Source organism: Citrus sinensis, chromosome 2 (genome assembly GCF_022201045.2).
Source record: "Citrus sinensis cultivar Valencia sweet orange chromosome 2, DVS_A1.0, whole genome shotgun sequence".
Lineage (NCBI taxonomy): Eukaryota > Viridiplantae > Streptophyta > Magnoliopsida > Sapindales > Rutaceae > Citrus > Citrus sinensis.
In genome coordinates this window covers 15,527,300-15,550,694 of record NC_068557.1, presented here as the reverse complement: position 1 = coordinate 15,550,694, position 23,395 = coordinate 15,527,300, and the positions used below count along the sequence as shown (strand labels likewise).

Below are 23,395 nucleotides of genomic sequence, written 5' to 3'. Positions count from 1 at the left end.
GATAATGAGTTTTATTTTGTAAGATATTAAATTTGTGGTTTTTATATTTTATTTTGCTTCATTTTATTATATTTTTGTAAACGAATTTGCATTCATTTCGATTTGTTATGCGTTTGTTATCGGATGAATGAATAATAAATGAAATCAGATTCGATTCGATTCGAATCGTTTATTAATTTTACAAAATGAATTAAATAAATTGAATACAAAATTTGTTTAATAAACAAATCGAATCTGAATCCTTAAATTTCAGTTGGTTTAATAAACAAATTTGATTTGTTTATTCGTTTAAGATTCAATTTGAATTCGATTTGTGTATTTGTTCCGCGACCCCTTTCAACCAAATATACCAAGAATTATTCAAGGATGTGCCAGTATGGTCTCACACACTCACATATGCTCTGTTATGGGAACCAAAAGGCTTGTTGAAGCAGACTAAATTGTGTAAGAAAAGATGAATAATTGTTTAATTACAGCTACACGCTTGGATTTGACTAGTCAAAAAAGTTTGATTATGAGATTATATTCTCAAGGCAGTACCAACTCTATTATGCAGTTATGCAAAGAAATCATCTGAAAATGAATTCATGAAGAAGCCATATTGGATTCAGAAAAAAGAAAAGAAAAAACATATAAAATGGAGAAAACGTATTATTGGTTTTTCACATTTAAGCCTCTACAGCATCAAGGGCAGTAACACCAGGAAGCCAGCTGTGAGAAGCAATGGGGTGGAATGAACAGCTGCTGCACTACCCGATGGTGGGAGAGTAGGTTCGTCGCACTTGAGACCTTCTTTCCCTTCACGACACTTATGGGCAAATAGGCCAGGTGGGAATCTCCCATAGAGATTTATGTAACTGAACATTGTCTGAGCACAATCAGTTTTCGGGTCATTAATCTTATCGCGAATGGGACAAGCAAACTCCTTAAATGCCGGACAGCATTGATCAGCTGGGTATTCGGGTCCTTTACACCTGCTTGTGATGATTGTGTAGTTCTTGTCCTCGAAATTTTCAGGACATTCTGCAGATTGTAATAAGCGAAACATATCATCATAGCATACTTTTACAACTAATGTCACTAGATGTTTTAGAAGGATCTACAAGGCATATCCGCACAGAATTTTTTCATGCCCGTTAAAAGTTATCGAGCAACATCAATGCATAATTAGCCGAGAAAACAAATCTTCAACCATGACAATATCCATGATCTTGGAACGTGTTCATATCCTATCACTACCAATTTGGGATTGCAAGGATGCTTTTGGCTGATCGTATTACACTATATGGTATTGTATTAAAATATTATTCTTATATAAACTTGTATTTAGTTGTAATTTTTAATTGCATTATATTATATTAAAAAAGTGACTAATACAATGAAAGGAGTATAAAATAAAACCATGAAAAAGTAGGGCATAGGCTGTATTTTATTAAAATACTATTCATATTTTCATTTTTATTATTGAAAATCAATTTAAATTTGTTAAATATTAATTTTTATTTTTATTCAATGCAGTTCAATTTAAATAATAATATAAAATATTAATAAATCTAAATACTTAATAAGTAAATAATAATGCATTATTTACTTTTATTACATAAAATCATTTTAATTATTTTAGTTTAAATATATAATAAATCTTTTAATTATTCAATAATTTATTATTTAATAACACTAAATTTAAAAATTAATTAAGTAATTATTGTTGACATTAATAAATGAAATTTGATTTATGACTAAATTGAAAATTTAATAGTATATTGTGTTATATTATATTATATTTATATTTATAATATTATAATATTATATTATTTGATAATAGTATTTATTAAATTATTTTTATGTTATAAAAATAACATATAAATAATTAATTTAAAAAATTAATTTTTAATAAATTTAAATAATACTATTTCAATATTAATATTAATATAAAATAATATTATATATAATACAGTCTAAAGTATACCAAATATCTTAATGCGATATACCCTAATGTAATTAACTATAAGTGTACTGCAAATGGTGTTATATATAATATATAATGAAGGTAAATTTATTTACTTTATCAGAGTAATAATTCATTTCTGTGACAGATACAACAGCCAATTAGCTATTTTATAAATTTCTAAGCAAAATTCTTATTTGAAAAAAGTAGAAACAAATGGCGCATATACATTATTTTGGAAGCTAATTAATAGATGCCTGCTTTTCAACGTTGAAATATCAATATCTGCGAATTCTACATTCTGCCAAAAGAAAAGAAAAAGAGCAATTAAGAATTAATTTATTTACAAAGAACATACTTTCTTTGACTTGAAGAAGGTTACGGCTGGTAGCTTTATAAGATTCAAAGATATCATCTGCATGCAAACATCCAAATAAAAAAAAAGGGAAAAAAACCAAATTGCAAAGATAAGGACGAACAGCGAGTTACCGGATACTACAGAAGAGGAAGCAGCCCATTGAATGAGAAGAGAGAAGAGAATAAATTGAACGCAGTGGTCGAAGCTCATTGTCTCTCTTTTTTCAGAGATCAATGAGACGATCTCCGACTCCTGTAATGGGTTCACCCTTTTACAGAAAATTTCCCAGGTTGTTATCGCCATTCCTTTTATGTTCATTTCTATTTTACTTTTATTAGCAGAGCGGGAGAAACGGAGGAGAGGAAAATGTTGCAAGAATGGTGGCAACAAGACACCCAGTCAGCTGACTCAGGTCATGTCCTGTGGTCGGTATGAAAGTAGCTGTGTATAAAATTACCTAACTGCCAACAAAATATTTTTTTTTTGTGAATTTTTGAAATTTCCTTTAATGATTTTTTTCGCTAAAATCCTCAAAATTAATTAAAAGAAAAATCTTTTTGTTACAATTTTGTTCATTTAGTATTGCTCCATGTTTTTGCCATTTAGGCATTGGTTCGGTTACTTACTGGTGAAAAAGTGGGGCTATATTTAATTTTAAATTAATATTTTTACTCTTATCCACAAAAAAGGATTAATATTTTACTAAAATCTATCATTATGAGAATATAGATGGTGCTGAACCAATGATATCAATTGATCTTAATCAAAATGTTTATGAATTGAGAGAATATAGGGGTAAAAAAGTCAAAATGGGCTAAAATGATAGGAAGCCAATGCGGGTTTTAATGTTGTACAATAATAAATCAATTTAAGCTTATTACAACGATGTTTTTTATGCTCAAAAAGCGAGGCTAAACTCCGTAACACCCACAACTGAAAGGAAAGAGCATGAAAACTATCCATGTGTCAACTGGTGAGTATAAATCTGTGCTATTGCTGCTAACTTGTGCTAAAAGAAGAGAGATCAGTGGGACTGGCTGGAAATGATGAGGCAAGATTCTCCTATATTTTGATGAGGCAAGGTTCTCCTATTTTTTATCCGACTAACAGTATGTAATACCCATACAGAGCAGAATGCGTTATCGGTTAGCTACCAGAGGTTGAGGTTATGTCTTGCTTTACGAGTGACGGACCTGCCCATTCGAAGCCGTCTGGTCGTTAGTGCTTCTAACAAAACAGCCAAGGCATCCTCTATTGCTTCAACCGCTTCATCCAATCCACATGAACTAAATTTTGGAAGGAGTTGCAGCTCAGAAAGGAGGCCAATGGCTGCAGCTGCTGTGCAGGTGCGGTCCCAGGACGGTTGGGGCCTGCACTAAAATTACAAAACATGGTCACTCCCAAGAGGTTTAATTGGATGAGAGGGCTGCATAAAAAGCTGTACATGAGATCATCTAAGAAGAGATTTGACAAATATACACTAATTACCTAAGTTTATGCATTGCCGATGCACCCATGGTTAGAGATATGCAAGGAATGTCCTCCTCGTCCCAAACTGTCTTAGCTTTCTCCTGAACATAGAAAATACCTACATCATTCACTTTATAAATCAACAATTGAAAATCATACAAGCACCACAAATCCCAGGGATCCAGCTTTAGATCCAACTTTAGGATATGCCACTGTTGTAGTACGTAGGAGATGGTCCGATCGATGACTGCAGTTGAGCTTGAGGATTAGTCAAGCCCCAAGAGCTGCAGACACCTGGTCAGTATAATGAATAGGAAAGAATATGAAGAAAGTGGCTTAAAGTCAATTTTGTTAAAAAAATGGTTTTGTCAGTAAATTTTTCAGTGGTATCCCAAAAATATTTAAACTTGTATCCAAAACTCCAGCCAGGAATTAACATTTTAAACTCATAATCCATCATATATTTGCCAAATATTGTGAGATTACTAAGCACAGGTAATCTAAAAATCACCAAATTCCAAGTTCATAGATGAAAGCCACTGCGTTTGACCAGATTTCAAAGTTTTTAGAAGACTGCAGGAATTCCAATAGATGCATCTCTTCATACACAACAGTCATTCGCCTCGAGAGAGAAAGAGAGAGACAGAGATGAATATGCAGAGAAACCAAATATCTATACAAAATTAGTCTGCAAATATGAAAGAAATAAATAACCTTTAAACGGTTGAACATTGCAGCAGAGTTGCTCCATGTGCCATCAATCAAAACAAAATTTAGAGTGTTATCTCCATCAGTCTGTGCAGTAGAACCAACATCTGTGTTACCGCCTAGTTAAATGAAAGAAGACATAAGAGACTCCAAACTTTGCATGATCAATGAAATTTTGTCAGAGAAAAGTCAAAATTTCCAAACTACATTGTACTAATATGCTTTCAGCATGCAAATTCATTTGCAGTTACAACTTCTGACCCTAATGTCTGTTAGAAATTACTAAGCAAACCACTTTCATGCACTTCCTATGCCCACACATGAACAATTACTGTGCCAAATGAATCTACGTCACATCCAAGCCAGCCCTAGACATCATCGAACATCAACAAATTGGTTCTTGCATTGTTCAAGCCATGCCCCAGGATGATCCTAAATTATTTCATCATCTAAATGCATATGAGCTCCCTCACACGTCTGCTTTCTTTTTTTGAATTTTTTACTATTAGTGATGCGGAATTGAAATTAAGATTTATTAGATAACTAGAAAATATGTTATTCAGTTATATTAATGGTGTTATTCAATTTTTACTACCATTATTCAATTTTTACCTGTTTGAATTGGTTTTCTTATTAAAGGAAGATCCAGGTTTATTGGACCAATACTAATAAATCTTTATCTTATTACTATTCTAAGTCGTTCATATAGTTCTACAACAATTTAACATTAAAAGAAAAAAAAAAGAAAAAGACAGTTAGCTATAAACGGATAATCTTGATTCTCATATTAAGTATCTATTTGATGGGATATGCATATGAAACATTAACACTAAGTTCCAATCTATTATGAGCATGCTACGCAAAACAAGAAATAAATTTGCTTATGCTGATATGAGTGCACAACTCTATATAACATTACAAAGTAATAATGAGAGATAATACCATCATTGGTGTGTATTCTAGATCCTCTGAAGATCCATAACCAAGGGTATCCTGGACTGACATTTTAATTGCATTCTTATTGGGATATAGGCACCAAACCTTGCTTTTCCCTGAAAATGATGAAAATAAGAGTCATAGGGCAAAGGTTTCTCATATGCATTTATTTAAACATGGACGATCACAGTCACAGAAATATAGCTATGAGGTATATTAGCTTATTACAGAGATCACTGGCAAAAGTTAAGTTTTAACAAAAAGTTCGTTTATTGATTCCAAACACCAAATGAATTATATCAAAATAAAAAAGCTACACTTTGTTACTTTGGCTCAATGTATACTCCATATATCACTTAATCCATTAACAGAGAATAAAAACATAAAGTATTTTCCTTTAAAAATTGAATATGTAACAAAACATTGAATAACTTTGAATTCTATGACACTGATGTTGGGAGTAAAATAACTCCACTTGCTTTTAAATGAAATTTGAACTCTATAACTAATTGCCAACTACAAATTACTGGCACCCAAAATCTTTGAAAACTAAAACAGCTAAAAGAGAAGAGAAGAAGGAAACCTGCACGCTTAAATGCACTCCACATAATTTCTTCATCTTCTGCAACGCCATAGAGGCACAAAGTTGCAGCTTGAACTCCAAGTACTTGCCACAGCAACTTTCCAGTGTTGTTCTGTCGTAGAAAGTCCTGAAAGAGGATGATCACATGGGGTTTTCTTTAAAAAGTACCTTATGCCTCCAGATAACATGCAGCAAAGTGACAATAATATCCTAACCTTTGGATGCATGTACAGCCAAAACCGTACACCATACCATAGAGAGCAGTGCTTGACTTTTGAACACATGCAGTCTTCCATGGCAATCCAGCACTGCCGATTTAGTAAAGGACATTAAAAATAAGAGAAAAGGATAATGAAGAAACTGAAGCAACTAGAAGGCACAATACCCATTCTAATCTAACCATGAACTTTGTTTTATAAAAAGTACCTTCTAAATAATTAAACCAAAAAGTACATATAGCCCATGAAAAATGTAGTTAATGCTCCAAAAGACAGCCACATACCTTCTGGCAAAGGTAACCCTGACTTCCGAGCAAACGGCAGGCTATCTGTCGAGCTGTAAAGAATTGAAGCTTCTTTTCAGACTCGCCCAAAGTCTGGTATGTTGCTCTATGTTTCTTATCCTCTAGAATCTTGAAATCCCCCTGAAATATGCAGTAGAGGATAAATAAATACGTATTATGAGCAAGCACTGATGGGTGAAAAAAAAAACATTTTCCCACCACATGAACCACAAGCAGTTGAAATAAAAACTAGTCAGTCACACAAAACCATAAATAGAAAGCAAAATATACAGTTCCTGTATGAGCAAGAAGTTGCATCTGCACCTAAGGTTTAAAATAGTCTTGTTTACAAAACAGCGGAAAGTTACCACAACTGCATTTGATGACACATACCTATTTCCTTTTTTAGCCGGATGACAGCCTAATCCCTTTGCAACACATGTGAGAGGGGATCAAACCTTAGACCTCTTATTTTAACTTGAGATTTTAGTAACTAAACTAGCTGCTGCCCACATTTGATGACACATACTTCTGTACATATAAACTCAAGAAAATGATGAAATGATTACTGAATAACTGGTAAGACCAACACCCACATATCTGAAAAAAATTCCTCAGTAGAATTATCCTAATTAAAATTACCTTAACATATTTTATAAATTCAACTAATTTGCATATTAAACAGTCAATAGCCATTATAAAACCAAATCAGTATCAAGCATCTAATAGTTCATTTCTTTCACAAACACAATTAATAAAGAACAGTTCATGTTACACCAATGCCTACTGAGCACCTTTATACCACATAGAAACGAAACCATTATCAATTTTCAGAATTAACACTTAAAAAATTACCAGCTTCTCAAGATTAAAATTTTACATTTGGACCATTCCAGCAACCAAACTAATCAGAGACTAATATTAACAGGAAAAGAAAAGGGGAATTTTTAGATTGAATATAGTACCTGAAGTCTGCCACCATTACCACCAAAACTCATGGGGGCATCAAAATTTTTCTCCAAAGCTTTCAAGTCCTCAACAATTTGCTGAACCAAAGCTGGCAATGGAGACACAGCGCCCCAGCCCTGCCACTCCTGCAGTGTAATGAACCCATCGTCAGTGTCTCCGATATGAGTTTCTCTTGCAGGAGAACGAAGAGCAGAGTTCACGCGTGGAGATTCCATGTGGGTTCTGGTTGAGAGTGCGAAAAGTGGACGACACAACTTGAACATGCAAGTGAAACTGAAAGCCCTACTGATTGTGCTGGTTGTTGCAACCATGGCATTTTTTGTGGGCTTTTTCTTTTTCGCTTGCCGTTTATGCTGAGGTAATTGGGGCAGAAACCCTCTAATTTTAATATCCTGAAAAAAGAATTTTTTAAAATAAATTTCATAAATATATTTTAAGTGCTAATTTTAATATCCTGAAAAAAGAATTTTTAAAAATAAATTTCATAAATATATTTTAAGTGGATCAGGATTCTTTCTTAATTTGATCATGTTTTGAGCAAATAACTCAATTGACGATTGGTAGTTAATAAATAAAAAAATAAAGAAGTTAAATTTTATCCATATACTATTATTAAAAGACACGTGATAGAATATCTTAAAAAGCTTAGAAGAAATCATGATCAGGAGAGTATATTTTTCCATTTTAAGTAGTCACATCAAGTTACTAAAAATATCCTCAATTCAAAGGGCGCAACTAGAGTACATGCATGAATCTCATGCATGCATAAAAAATAGCCATTGGATTAAATGAAGTAGATCGAATGGCTGAGATTTATTATTATTATTAAATTTGAAAGAAATGGAAACTTGAAAAATCGGTATATATGAAATATGAGACCATAAATATGAAACACCTACCATTAACTTAATATTGTGACCATTAAAATTGAAACTAAATGAACTTAAAATTGAAGGCAATGAATATGAAACTTGAGATCATTAACTTGCAATCCCAAAAATCATCCAATTAATTGACCAATAAACATGAAACACCCATCATTAACTTGATACTGAGACCATTAAATTTGAAACTAAAGGAACTTGAAACTTAGAGCAATTGATATAAAACCTAAGATCATTAACTTGCAACCATGAAAATCATGGAATTAATGAAACCATGACTATTAACTTAATACCTGGACCATTAAACTTTAAACCAAACGAACTTGAAACTAAGGGCAATAAACATGAAACATGAGATCATTAACTTGCAACCATGAAAATAATACAATTAATGGACCAATAAACATGAAACACCAACCATTAACTTGATACTGAAACCATTAAACTTGAAACTAAAGGAACTTGAAACTTAGAGCAATTGACATGAAGCCTGAGATCATTAACTTACAACCATGAAAATCATACAATTAATGGACCAATATACATGAATCTGTGGCCATTAACTTGATACTTGACCATTAAATTTGAAACCAAAGAAACTTGAAACATAGGGCAATAAATATGACATTTAAGATCATTAACTTGTAACCATGAAAATCATGCCATTAATAGACTAATAAACATGAAACACCCGCCATTAACTTGATACTGAGACCATTAAACTTGAAACTTAGAGCAATTGACATGAAATTTGAGATCATTAACTTGCAACCATGAAAATTATGAAATTAATGACCCAATAAACATGAAACCATGAATATTCACTTGATACTTGAACCATTAAACTTGAAACTTAGAGCAATAAACATAAACACATGAGATCATTAACTTACAACCATGAAAATAATGGACCAATAAACATGACACCACGACCATTAACTTGATCCTTGTACCATTAAACTTGAAACTCATTTTTTATTATTATAAAAATGATTATTTTATTGTTATGTGTCCTTTAATATTAAAATAATGATGATTTTATTATCATTTATTTATTATATTTGAATATTATTATATTTATTATTATTTAATTCATTAAAAAGGCAACCGGTTGCAAAAATTAGTTGCTCCTAGTTTTTTTATTTTTTTTAGTGTTTGTGGTAGCCAAACAATTCCTCTGTTTTTTTTTTAATTGCTTGCATGTATCACATACATGCATGTATTGTAGTTGTGGCCCAATTCAAAATGGATATAGCACGACTTTTGTACATGACTAATTTGACTTTGAAGTTTGGAGAAGAGATCAAATCTAATATTCAAACGCCGAAATTTAAAGTGCTGATCATCAAAATACTTGACTATTTTTTATCATAAAAAAAGTTCATTACTATTGCAGTTGACAACTTCTTAGGATAAGTATTTAATTTTCCTTCTTGCAATCAATTGATAGGATTTTGATATTTAGGAAAAAAGCAAAAATATAGGGTTTTATGTTGAAAAAAATAGATGAAATTGGTTGTCGATCTCTCATAACATAATCAAAAATAAATTTATGATTTTTTTTTCGTGGAAACAATGAAAATTTGATAGGTTGTGTAAATTATCAATTGGTCGGGTAATACATGACTTAAGGTCATGTTACACATGACTTCATGTACCACACGACCCTTAGTTGTGTAATATATGACTTCTTGTAACATACGATTGCATGTGATACACGACCTCACAATTACACAACTTTTTTCATAATTCTTAATTCATAAAAATAATTTATTTCCTTGAAGACTTAATTTGTGCTAAGAACTTATATTTATTGCTAGGCAAAAAATGTAAGGTGGCTGTTACTAGAACAATCAGTTTGGTGGCATAGAGGACAGTTAGGCACCAGACGTACCATAATTCGTCTTCTGAAATGTCTCTAGAGGGATCCAGGGTTAATGTGAAAATTACTAATTTGTTATTGTTAGACCCAATAGAAATAATAAAAAATCAACTTAGTGATGAACAAGTTGAGATTTTTCACAAATCATGTTTTGAGCACTTTTTAAATTTAAATGAGTTTCAATTTTGTACTCAGTTATTGCATATGTTGGTATTGAGGCATGTGCATTCATCTGATGAAGCAATGTATTTTAATATAAGGAAGAAAGCGTGCTGATTTTCAATGTTTATATTCTCATTAGTGACTAACTTGAATTATAGAGAAATTTATAAACCTAACTTGGACATTGTTAGTGACGGTAGACAAGTATGCGACGTTTTGTTGGATGGTTGTACAGAGTTCACAAATACATTTCTAGGTCAGACTTTCTAATCAACTAAGGTAGAAGATGATATGGAAATTGTTAATTTTTCCATGTTATGCTTTTTAGAGGTTTTATTACTTTGAAAAGAGTGGGGATCATATGCCAACGTGGATAAAATTATTCATATTGAGAACTTTGAAGATTTCATAAACATCCTTGTGGTCATTCTGCTTTAAAGCCACACTAAAAGTTGTGAAGAATATGAATGGAATTAGGGAGAATAAAGAAAGGCTAAGTCTAGATTATGTCCTTGAAAAAGAGGCATACAACCTTCATGGTTGTCCATTAATTTGTAGTTTTGGTAAAAAATTGTCAATACTGTAGCGTTGTTATAAATAGGAATATCAATTATTATTTTTACTTGCACAGGTATAGGCATTTGAGATTATTTCATAAAGTCTATAATAACTTTGATGTGAGAAGTAAGCATGTCCAATATCCAAGGATTTTAAATTAGATAGTCACCAGGCATATTAGCTCTGATGCCCTTGACTCATTGATATTTCCTGATATTAGCAGGCTTATACTTGTACCGAAAGTTTTACCTAGATATCTTGGATGAAGCTTAGCGATGATCTCTTTGCTGCAAATCAAGGGAGTGATTATGAGGATTGCAATACTTTCTAATTTCAAACATATTGCAACCTATAAGCCTGGTTGCACGAAGACGCCACTTACAATTGTGGTCCACACAAACAACAAAAGGTAAATCTTTGTATGATTTTAAGGTTTTAATCTAGAGCTTTTTTCTCATAGCTAATACTTTAAGCTTTTCTTGCAAAACCTCCTTTGAATCATTGACGCATCACTAATACCAGTAACTTCCATTGACAATAAACTACTATTACTAGCAAGTAAATTCATTCTAGGTATGTATGTATTGTTTGAGGTTTTTTTAACTTACATTACCCGTTATTCCCTAATCCTGGATTACTAACTAATGGTGGCCCATCCAAACAATCAACAATAGTCATAAATCCATTAATTAGTTTTGTGTTCATCATTAGGTTGCACTCTGGCACAAAAATTGAAGTGGTGATTCATCTCCAATAGTGAAATTGTTCGAATTGAGACTATTAAGATTCATAAATGATGGAGATACGTACCTTGAATAATCATGATTCCTTTCCCACGTAGGATGAAGTGAACGTCGTCTACCCATGAGAACTGCTGAACTCGCTTTGGGTTGAAAAGTGACACAAAGAAGGTTTCTAATTTGCATTCCATTGGTTATTTCCTAAAAAAAAACTCAAAATCATTACTGGTTTTAATTGCGACTAGTGGCATAGGATCAAATGTCATAAGCTCGAACTTCAATGTAATTTCAAATCCTGAAAAGTCCATATCAATTCTGCATATGTTGTCAATCATGGTACTATTTATTCCTTTAGCTTCAGAGCCTTTGAACCTCTATTCATCTTTTTTTTTTAATCCATACACCATTAAAGAGAATTAGCACACGTACCAAATTATATCTGTTAAATCCAATTTCATATATAGAAATAAAATTAACTCGTTTGGTCCATAGTATACAATTAAATTTATGAGCTAGTACAATGTAGTTAACTTTGTTTTTAAAGCAAATTATGATTTAAACTTGAAATAAAAATATAATTTCACCTAAGATTCCTATAAAATATAACTTGTTATATGATGTTATATACTTACAAATTATCGATACAATTTACTTAAATTAATATAAAAATACAATTTGGTGTTAAGATACCAAAAAGAACCCAACAAAATGAACCCAAACAAACAGTTTGCCAAGTCAAAAATAATATAAATGAAAAAAAGGGGAAGCAATCGCAATTCTCAATCACTAAATCTAATGCCCTTCTCCTCTTCTTCACATCAACAATGCAATCTTCTTCTTTATGACAATGACATACTCACACATATTTAGACATACTCGACCCTAATTCTTCCTAAGCTATCAAACACAGTCAAACAACCCCGGCCCTAGTTTAGCTTAATGTCATTGGATGAGTATTTAGTATAACAAACTCGTGTGCCACTTAGACAATGTTTGCCTAAAAGTCACTAAGTAAGCGATGAACTTCTGAAACTAGTTAAGCAAAGTTGCTTGCAGAAAGCTAAGGAGTATGCCTGAGTTGCTTTTACTTGCTATGTGCTCAAATGACAAGTGTCATGCCCTATTTATAGGGGAGTCTTGCCCAATCTAGAATGTTTTTATGTACATGCCACTTACTACAATATTATGCCAAGTTCTAGAGAATTCTAAGTATACACAAGTGTAGAAGGTGCTAGATATGTACAAGTGATCCAAGTGTGCTAGAGTATGTTGGAAGATTTTAGAATCGGGCTAAACAAGCACACTTGGCTTAGATTTAGCGACCCATTACATCTTTCCCCACCTATACTCAGGGTATCTTCATCATATTCTCGTACTTGAATGTCTGTATGGACCCTGCGAATTGCCATAGATTATCTTCGCACTCCCAACTAGCTTCATTGTTGGGGAGGTCTTTCCACTTCACTAAGTACTTGTAAGCTTGTACACCTTTTCTTCGAATTACGCAATCGGCAAGAATGCACTCTACATCTTTGTCGAAGGTGGTAATGACGACTGTTATGACTTGGGTCTCTCATATGTCTGTGGTATGGTTTGATTAGACTTACGTAGAAGACTAGATGAATCTTGAGTCTTGGTGAAAGTTAGAGTTGCTATGAGACGTTGCCCACACGTTGGACAATTGGGAAAGGTCCTTCATATCTCCTCACTAACCCTTTCCGAACTTTTCGTAAAGTCTGGAATTGTTAGGGTAGGACCTTGATCATCACTTGGTCGCCTTTCTTGTACTCGATGTGGCGTCTACTTATGTCCATGCACTTTTTCATCTTCTTTTCGACTTTATCAAGATATGTTTGCATAATATCCACTTCTTCATGCCACTCGTAGGCGAGCTTATGAGCAGCATGGTTTGTTTCTCCATATATTGAGGCTATGACATTGGAGATCATGGGTTGAAATACTATAATGATCTTGAATGGGCTCTTTCTAGTAGCCTTGCTTCATTGAAGATCGCTCACGTAGTACCTTAGATACATCTCAAGAAGGCCATTTATACACTTGATCTGCCCATTAGTTTATGGATGGAAGCTTATTGGGGACTTGAGGTCGGTTCCTAGAAACTTAAAGTGCTCCATCTATAAGCGTCTAGTGAATCGAGGGTCTTGGTCACTTACTCTATTTTTAGAACTCTCTATAGCTTCATGATATGCTTGATGAAGGTCGTGAACTCATTGCAGTGATCGACAGCCACTATGAAGCTTTCTCACTAATCGAACTTGGGCAAGGCTGTAATGAAGTCCAAGGGTACACTTTCCTGCGGCCTTGATGCAAGTAGCAGGGGCTCCAAAAATCTTATTGAAAGTTGGTGATCTACCTTTTCTTATTCGCATACAAGATTAGTCTGCACATATGCCTCGATTTTGTCTCGCATGTGTGGCCAAAAGTACGAGGCTTCAACCAGTGCAACGGTGTGCTCAGGTCTAGAGTGACCAGCCTACTTTGAGTCATGATACTCTTTGATGACTTGTTTTTGTAAGTTTCCCCACTGAGGCACAAATATTCGATCTCCTCTTGGTGAGGAGGATGCATTCTTCTTGCCAAGAGTGCCTTGTCTTGCCCTTGAGATCTTTCCCCAGCAAGTCTTTGGCCAAGGGTCTTGTTGGAGAAGTTCTTGGATGGATGAGACAAAGTCAGACTTTAATTGGCTCATATTAAGAGTTGCCAACTCTACCTTGTGGCTTAGTACATTTGCTATGACGTTGGCTTTCCCGACTTATACTCAAGTTGATAGTCAAATTTGCAAAAAAGTCTTACTACCATCTTGCTTGGGGCTTAACTTTTGAGTTTTAAAGTAGCTTGTGGCTACGTTGTCCATCATGATTATAAAGTACGAGCTAAACAAGTCTTATTACCACACTCATAAGTAATGGATGATAACAATAATCTCCTTCCTTTATATGGTATAATAATGTTCTATGACGTTTAGCGTTGGACTCTCAAAAGTTTTGGGGTGGCTTATTGTATAAGGACTCTGCCAATAGTGAAATCTAAGGCATCTGTTTGAACCTCGAAACGCTTAAAATGGTTTGAAAAAGAGAGAATAGGTTCCACTGAAGCAGCCTTTCTCAAATCTTTGAAAACTTGCTAGCATATTGGACCAATGCCACGTTCGCCTTAGCTAAGCAACCTTTGATGAAGCGGTGGTTGTAAATCACCAATTCGGGGAATGATCGTATCTTGGGCGCCTTAGTGGGAGGCAATGGAGTTCTCTTCATTAGTTTCCTATCTATGATTTTATGACCAAGGAATTTCACTTCTCACTAAGTGAACAGATCATATAGTACTTGGAGGACTTGTCACCAATGTTGGGCATGTTCTTCCAAGGTGGTGCTATTTACCACGATGGTGTCATAGAATGGTTGGAGAACCTTATTTATAAGTATGTAGAATATAGCCGGGGCATTAGTAAGGCCAAATAATATGACAAGGAATTCGAAGGATCCATACCTTATGATGCATGTCGTCTTTGGTTCAACTCCCTTGGTGATACAAACCTGGTAGTACCTAGAGTGTAAGTCAAGCTTGGTGAGGTACTGCCCTTTATAAAGTTTATCAAAAAGATCTGCTACCAAAGGAATTGGATACTTATTCTTAATAATGGTTTTGTTGAATGAGTTGGTGCACATACAGAGAGAGCCATTCTTCTTCTTTTAGAAAAGGACGTTGCACCAAACAGAGCCTTAAATGGGTAAATATAACCAGTGTCCAATAAATCTGAGCTATTTACATCTCTTTAAGTTCAAGTGGGGCCATATAGTATGGTGCTAAGGCTAGAGGTTTAATGCCTTGCTCCTACTTAATCTCGTGATCTAACTCTAATTTAGGTAGAAGTTTCTTCAAAAGTTGTGGAGGCATCATGTCCTTGAACTCGTTGAGGATAACTTACACTTATAGAAGAGCTTAGGTTGGTGAGTTTTTGTAATCTTCTCCCTCGTTCAGCTCCTGGATAGAAACTAAGAGCTAGGGTCCTTTTTAAAGGCCTTTTTAAATTGTACAGCTGAAAGTGTCCTTTCTTTAAACTTCATGTGCTCAGTGGAGACCATGTATGCCTTACTCCTGTGAAAGATGCTTAAGGAGTTCATGGCCAACAACAGGAAGGCATGGACTTGGTTGATGAATTCCTTACCAAGGACTATTTTAAGGTCATGCATGGGCATGATGGAGAAGTCAAGTTTTTCGCTCCACATCCTGAGTGATACACCTTATGCGGTACCTGTGATTAGCTTAGTGGGTGAGTTTACCACTATTATTTTACTTCCTTCCCTAGTAGCTTTGAGCTTAGACACCTGGCCTCATCTTTCAAATGAAGTTCTGTATTACTCTGGTGTCTAACAGCATATATACAACTTGGCCGTTAATAGTTGCACTGCAGACATGAGCCATTTTTTCACTAGTGTGGGTGTTCGAGGATGGCTCTTGAGTGCGCCAACATTGGAAGGAGCCTATATTAGGCTGAGGTTCCTTTGTTAATGATGTAGAGTTGCCTTTAGGTCGTGTTGTGAGGGCATTGAATGAATTCTTTTTCAGAGTTTTGTACTCAATAGAGGTCGTCGTAAATAAAGCATAGGCTTTGAGGGTTAGTTAGCTTTTTCTTCTTATCTGAGTTGCTTTGCCCGCTTTCACTGCTAAGATGCTTTTTTTGCCATCAATAATTGCAATTGTGGCCTTTATCCTTATCACCTTCTCCCCTATCTTTGCTTCGATTAGATCTTCTATCCTTGACTTGGGCAGAGTAGTCGGCTAACGATTCCTCAACGACAATTGTACCATTGAGAGATTGGATGTCATGTTTATATCAAGTTCCATATTAACTCAATCCTTGAGGCTGTCTTAGAAGTAAAAGAGGGACTCCTTCGACATATTGATAATCTCAAGCATAAGTGTAGTAAACTCATTGATGTAGTCGCGAGTACTAGCCATGTGCTTGAGTTGACAATGGCACTCTTACTTTTTTCTCAGCATTACTTGGGGTAAAATACTTTCAGAGTTCATGTTGGAAATCTATCTATGTATTTTGGAAGTATATATGTGCTTTGCCTACTTTTGGTGCCTCATCTTGGAGTCCCATGGCATCGAAATACTAGTTTAGCCCGAATAGGAAGTTATCTACGATAGTGGCATTTTGTGTATCATCATAGGTATTAGGCTTTTAGCACATCGATACAGCACTCATCACTCGTGCTTGTGGAGGTCGAGCTAGGTGTGAGTGCAAAATTGTGCCAAGCCTAATTTGAGCGGACTTCCTTCATTTTCGCATAGATCGCTCGTAGCTCGTCTTGGACGAAGCTACAGAGTTTGAGCATCTCCTCGTAGAATGTCACAAATTCCCCTTGAATGGCGTTAGCTTGCTTTTAAATAAAGCCTTGGTTGCCACTGTAAAGTCAGCATACTCGCCCTTAAGACCATCAACTCTTTCATCTAAACATTAGAGGTTTTCTTATACAGTGGATATTAAGGCTTCAAGTGTGGTAATGCAAGGTTCCAAAACGTTGATGGAAGTAGTGTTGGACTTACTATGAGTCTTAGTTTGAATGTGACTGGCTCCACACAAATAGTGGTCTCTTATGATGTGCTTAGATTTGGCGGGTTGGCTATTGTTCTAACATGAGTTGGATTGAGTGTGTGCAAACATTGGCTCTAATACCACTTACCATAGAATGAGTATTTTGCATGGTAAACCCCTCCTGGACAAGTGTTCTTGAGCTATGTGTGGACCAGGGTGGTAATGGCCATCTTTAATGAACATGCCAAGAATTCTACAGAGTCTTGGCCTAGGATGCTCTTCTTGCCAGAAAGCATAATGCCATGTGATTTTACTATCTTGAGAAAGTGGGAAAGTAGATCTTGATGGGAGTCATGGTCTTTATAAAATAAGAGCACATCATCGATATAGATAAGTGCATTATGGAGTATGGGCTTAAAGATTTTGATCATGGTTTTTTGAAAAAGTGAAGGAGCTACTTTGAGACCAAATGGCATTACATTGATAATGGGCATTTAGAATGCAAAAGACAGTTTTGTGACGATCAACTGGATGGATTCCTAGTTGCCAGAATCCAGCTTTAAGGTCAAATTTGGAAAAGACCTTGGCATCACGAATATGGACAAACAAAAACTGAATTTTTGGCAATAGAAATTTATCATCACGGAGGAAACAGTTAAGAGGCTGATAACCTATGACAAGACATTTTTTGCCTCGGACTATTTCAGACCGTTTTTCCACATAGAAGGCTTGATTTGTGGGCTCGATAAGTCCATTCTAAATTTGTGGGCTCGATAAGCCCTTGTTGAAGCAATTAAGAACATTTTTGTTGGGCTAGTTTAAGATTAGATGGTGTCATACCAGGATGGGTAGCTTTTGTGGGATTAATGTCTTCGTTAAGCTTAATGAAGAAATCTTCATTTTTCCACAATGGAGATGGATGTGAAAATTGGCTATGGCTTTCAGGACAGAAAGGAAGAAACCGGGTTTTGAATCAGTCATATAAAGGGGGAGAGTTTGAGATGGAGAACAGTCTCAGGAGATCAGTGTATGGTTGAAACATTTGTTTGTACCGAATCCTAGAGGTTGTAATATGAACGTTTTTAATTAGGTGAAGCATATAAAACCCGATTAAAAGATCCTTATCAAGCAAATTGGATCCAACAATTTTGATCCAAAGGATACAGTTTGGAAAGAACTGAATACCAATTGGCTTCTTGGTGATTAGTTGGTTTGGAAAAGCGGTCGCTGTTTTATCTGTAAAAGGAAAGGGCATTTCGCGAGAAATTGTCCAAACAGACCTACGAAATCAGTCAGGCTTATTGAACATCTCCAGGATTCCATGTTACTTTTAGAACGTGATGATGTTGAATCCTTTTTCTCTGAACAAGAAGAATATGATGAACAAATAGCCTTTGTCCTTGCTGAAACAGAAGATCATTCTGAGTCTGAGAATGTTTCTGTAATTCAAATTATACAACAAATCCAGAAAGTCCAACCAGCCATTTATATCCCTTCTATGAAGATCCATATTCTCCCCGAAAAAATTGGCAAACCAGTTCCCATCATAGGATTTGTTGATACTGGAGCTCAGAAAATTATGCTTAATCCTTCAATTCTCCCATACCATTTTTAGGAAAAGCATACAGAATATTTCAGAGCAGCTAATGGAGAATTGTTTCATACAAATTTGATTATCAAAAAACCCATTAGTATTCAATTCTTTTTAGGATGTGTTCTTTGGATAAAACTTGTTGGATCCAACCTTCCTCACATAGATCTGTTAATCGAGTTTGATATTCTTCACCTGGTTAAAAAGCTCCATATCACAGCTTTTGGAATCTGTTATAAATAGATGTTTCAACCTTATACGGATACCCTGAGATTGTTCTCTATCTCAAGCTCTCCTCCTTCATATGATCCTCTCAAATCACGTTTTCTTCTTCACTGTCCAGAAAGTCATAGTCAATTCCTTCATCCGGCCCCTCTATGGAAAAATGAAAGCTTCTTTATTAAGCTCCCTTTCAAGCTTAACAAAGACATTAACCCAACTAAAGCTACCCATCCAGGAATGACCCCGACCGACCTGAAACTAGCCGAAGAAGAATGTTCTCAGTTGCTAAAACATGGCCTCATTGAGCCCACAAGTTCAGAATGGGCTTTTCAAGCTTTTTATGTGGAAAAAATGTCTAAAATAGTTAGAGGAAAAAAACGTCTTGTCATTGATTACCAGCCTCTCAACTGTTTTCTTAGAGACGATAAGTTCACCTTTCCAAAAATCCAATCCTTATTTGTTCATATCCAAAATGCTAAGGTTTTCTCAAAATTTGACCTTAAAGCAAGTTTCAGGCAATTAGGAATCCACCCTGATGACAAACCTAAAACAGTTTTTTGCATTCCAAATGCCCACTACCAATGGAGAGTAATGCCATTTGGCCTTAAGGTAGCCTCCTCACTTTTCCAAAAGGTCATGAACCAATCCTTCATCATGCACTTATCTATATAGATGATGTGCTATTATTCTCCAACGATCATGATTCCCATCACCAATTACTTTCCCACTAGACTTTCAAACCAATCTCTTAAAGATCTCGTAAAACGAGAACTGAACTCCTTAAGAATTGTTTGGGGCGTTGCTCCAGTTCTGAGCATCTGAACATCAATCCAAGTAGAAAATTCTTGAAACCTGGTTGGCCATTTTTTTCTTGGAATGTCATCAAAAGTAAACCATGGGCCATTGGAAGGTTTAGAAAAAAACTTTTCTTGATGGGGTGTAGGATTGGTATCAGAATCTGCTTCCTCAACTATAAGTGTTTGAGGAGGTGAGGAGGGAGAAGGATGATTGGACCAAGTTGATGGTTGGACCATCAGAAGCTTAGAGATACCAGCTAAGCTATTTTCAGAGTTGGAGGAAGAAGAATAGGATTCTGAAGAAAAGAATTCCTCATCAGTGGAGGTTTCTTCTGATTCTGAAGGGTGAGGCAGGATCTGGGATGAGGATTGATGCATAGGCTCTTTGTTCTTTTGAATAGATTGAGGTTTTGGAGATGACTGTGGAGAAAATTATGAATCAGAAGGTTGGTGGTAAGCTGGAGGTGGTACAGTCTTAGCAGGTTTGGACTGTGGTTTAGGAGGAGCAGGAGCTGGAGCACGTTTGAGATGAGACAAGCCAAAGAATTTGGCATAGTCTACATGTTGCCTAGAGGTAGAGGGAAAGGTTGGTATGTGGTGAAGGTTGGTGCATGCAAGGGTAGAGCAGGAGAATTTGCAAATAAAGAGGGTTGTTGTTTGTTTGCATCAATCCTGGCAAGTGCAGCTTTTTACTACCTGATCTCTGCTTCCTTTTGATTAAATTCTGGATGCCGATATCTTTTTTGGATCATGGACCGAAAATCTGAATCAAGTTGTGTAACTCGATTTTGCATGTTAAGATGCATCTGTTCAAGCTAAGATGTGATCTTGTCTACCTTTGTGTCTGTTTGCTTGACTTGAAATGCCAAGTTTTCAATTTTCTCGTCAAGAGATCTGAAAGTTGAGTTTTGAGCCCTGGCATTTTGAGTTTTCCAGTTTAGAACAGCTTTAAAAGGCTTTGGTTGTTCAAGATGACCATTTGGTGTAACATGAGAGTAGACAAAAGGTTTGGTGGTGACCTTTGTCAGTGGATCAATTTGTTTTTCTAGAGGAGGGAACTGTTCTTGGTAAGAGCTTGATGAGAACATCATGCAAGGTCGGACAGGCATAGCATGAGATGAGAGCAAGGTTGTCTCTTGTCTGTATGATCTTTCTTTATACTCTTTTTGTATAAGCCTTAAGCCTTTTCTATAAATGGGTAAAGGCATCTGGAGGCAGAGGAGGTTTTTTGTGACATGGATCCAATTTGTGGCTGTTCTTTTTACGTCGCTTGGGACGTCTATTGAAATCATCATCGTCTTCCTCTTCTTCGAGGCAAGGACAATTTGGATCACACATACGGGAACTTGGAACATCCCATAAAAAATGACCATTGATTTTGTCCGGGTAGATCGGATAGTCATCTGAGGCAGATTCGTGGATGGGAAGATTTTCTTGTACCGTAGATACGGCTGTGATCATGGAGGAGTATGAAAAAGAGTTGCTGGGTGTTGATTGTTCAGAGGATGGATGGGAAACAATGGGTGTCTGGGAAGTGGATGGTGATTGAAAAGTCAATTTTACAGTTCCATCTGCTCTTTTTTCAAAATGAGCATCAGTTGTTTGGACTGGCTGGGAGTTTTGATGGAATTTCTCATAATTGGAAAGCTATTCAAGGGGCATGAGCTTAAGAAGCTCTTGCTTTTGTATTTGTCTTGGAATTTGGACTATGGAAGGTATGCTTTCTGAGGAATCTGCAAGAATCATCAGTGCATCTAATGTGGTTTGAGGTGTGGGAAGGTCAAGGGCATGATTTTGTAGGTGGTACACCAACTGGTGGTGTAAGCTTGCCATTTTGGAAGAAACTATTTGTTCAGCTCCTTGGATCTGGATCTAAACTTTCAGAGTAGTTGGTAGATTTAGATCATCAAGTGAGAGGTTAAAATTTGGATAAAAGGTAAAAAGAACACTTACTGCATGTAAAGTAGTCAAGACTATTCCTATGATTGCATGCTGGTATTCTTTGAATCGGGTGTCTAATAAAGCCAGTCTGGCTGTGACAGTGGTAAGCCTTTCCTCCCGTGAAGGGTGAGAATCAAACAAACTCCTCTAAGGTAGAGGTGTGTGTATCATTCTCTTTTCCACTAGGCCACAAGCTCTAGTGGAATTTCAAGGGTGACATATTGTTCTGCCTGTAATGCTTGAAGAGCACACTGGTCTAGTCAAGATGACTGGATATATTCTTTAGGAGCAGGTCTTTTGGTTGAAATTAGGGTTCGAATACTTCTGGTTAAGGAATTTGATCATTGATACAGCCTATATGGGCTAATGAAAGGCATGGAAGATTCACTAATTTGGGCTAACGTTGGGACATATGAATACTCAACAATGTTTTCTATTTTTGAAGCCACATGTTTAGAACAAGATTTTGGAAGTGAGAGGGTTGAAGAAAGAGAAACAGGAGCAAGATTATCTATACTATTTGATGAAGATGCCATTTTGTTTCAGATTTTCCTTTATTTACCTATTCAAGACAAACAGATCTCATATTTACCACTTCATTTTAATAAAAAACATTATGCTCAAAGATAGAAAATAATTGTACGTGGCTTGTTATACCAGTAGTGCAAACTGATCTAGTCCCCATTTGGGATGACCATCAGAATATATGTCACTGGTTTCTCTCTAATACCAGTCGGTCAACCACTACCACCCAATGGTGAAGCCACTCCTTGGCTATAATACATGATGAACTGTGGTTGGTTGGATCAATTTCAAAGCCAAACAACTTTCTAATGCACAAGATCCTACAAAGAGGCGAGTACAAAGCATACTCGTTTAAAGAGATTGAAGTGAACTATTATGAGAACCTGTTGTCCTTCTTAGGGAAATAAAGGAAAAGAGAGAATTTTTAGAAAGTCATGATATTGGAAAACTCAAATTATTATTTCCCAAAATCTGAGGTGCTTACAACTGAGAATGAATTCTCCTTATATAGAAAAATTCAAAGGAAGAGGACGAAACAAGCCTTATCATCTTTTACAAAAGCAAAAGCAAAAGATTCCCGACAGGATAGGTCCCCTGTCTTTTTGGATTTTAAGTTAAAGACAAAGCAAATGGAAGATGCTTTAAAGTAAAGATAAAGTAAAGCAAACACTTTGCTTTTACGAAAGCAAAAGCAATTATTACAAAATTCTTTAAAAACTGTGCGAGGGAGATAAGTTGTCAACATCACTGTCAACTTCAGCAAATGGCTCTTTCCACCAAGGCAAGTTCTCATAATATTGTCGGGTAGGTGAATTTGTCGGTAGAACAATACTTGTAGAGGGAGCATGAGATGTTTTAGTGGGATGCAGAATTGAGGTGAATTCTTCCCATGGGTCTTGTGAATCATGAAAGAGGATATCTATAAAATTAGGCTTTTCTTCTTTAATCAAAATCCCAGAGGGAGGAGGATTACTGGATGAAGGTGACTTGGTGGTAGGGATGATCATGAGTTCATGTTGTGGTCCAAGGGAGGTGTGCTGGATGTCAATAGGAGAG

General features: G+C 35.5%; 2 protein-coding genes across 3 annotated transcripts; both read right to left on the bottom strand.

The window, feature by feature from the left end:
* Window positions 1-385: 385 nt before the first annotated feature.
* On the bottom strand, window positions 386-3,027 carry LOC102609720 (GPI-anchored protein LLG3). Its single transcript, XM_006470072.4, has 3 exons — window positions 2,438-3,027; window positions 2,307-2,363; window positions 386-1,023 (listed from the first exon to the last, which is right to left on the bottom strand). Exons 1-3 carry the CDS (start codon window positions 2,622-2,624, stop codon window positions 677-679), a joined length of 591 nt encoding a protein of 196 aa, XP_006470135.3. The 5' UTR covers window positions 2,625-3,027; the 3' UTR covers window positions 386-676.
* A 104-nt stretch (window positions 3,028-3,131) lies between these two features.
* Window positions 3,132-7,854, bottom strand: LOC102607799 (hypothetical protein). Of its 2 annotated transcripts, none has more exons than XM_006470066.4 (8): window positions 7,471-7,848; window positions 6,506-6,646; window positions 6,219-6,311; window positions 6,004-6,130; window positions 5,427-5,536; window positions 4,491-4,571; window positions 3,795-3,877; window positions 3,132-3,676 (listed from the first exon to the last, which is right to left on the bottom strand). In XM_006470066.4, the coding sequence occupies exons 1-8, from the start codon at window positions 7,783-7,785 to the stop codon at window positions 3,457-3,459; spliced, it is 1,170 nt and encodes a 389-aa protein (XP_006470129.1). In that variant the 5' UTR covers window positions 7,786-7,848; the 3' UTR covers window positions 3,132-3,456. The 2 variants fall into 2 exon arrangements, with proteins under 2 accessions (XP_006470129.1, XP_052291468.1); XM_052435508.1 differs by having other exon boundaries at window positions 3,413-3,681; window positions 7,471-7,854.
* Window positions 7,855-23,395: the final 15,541 nt, after the last annotated feature.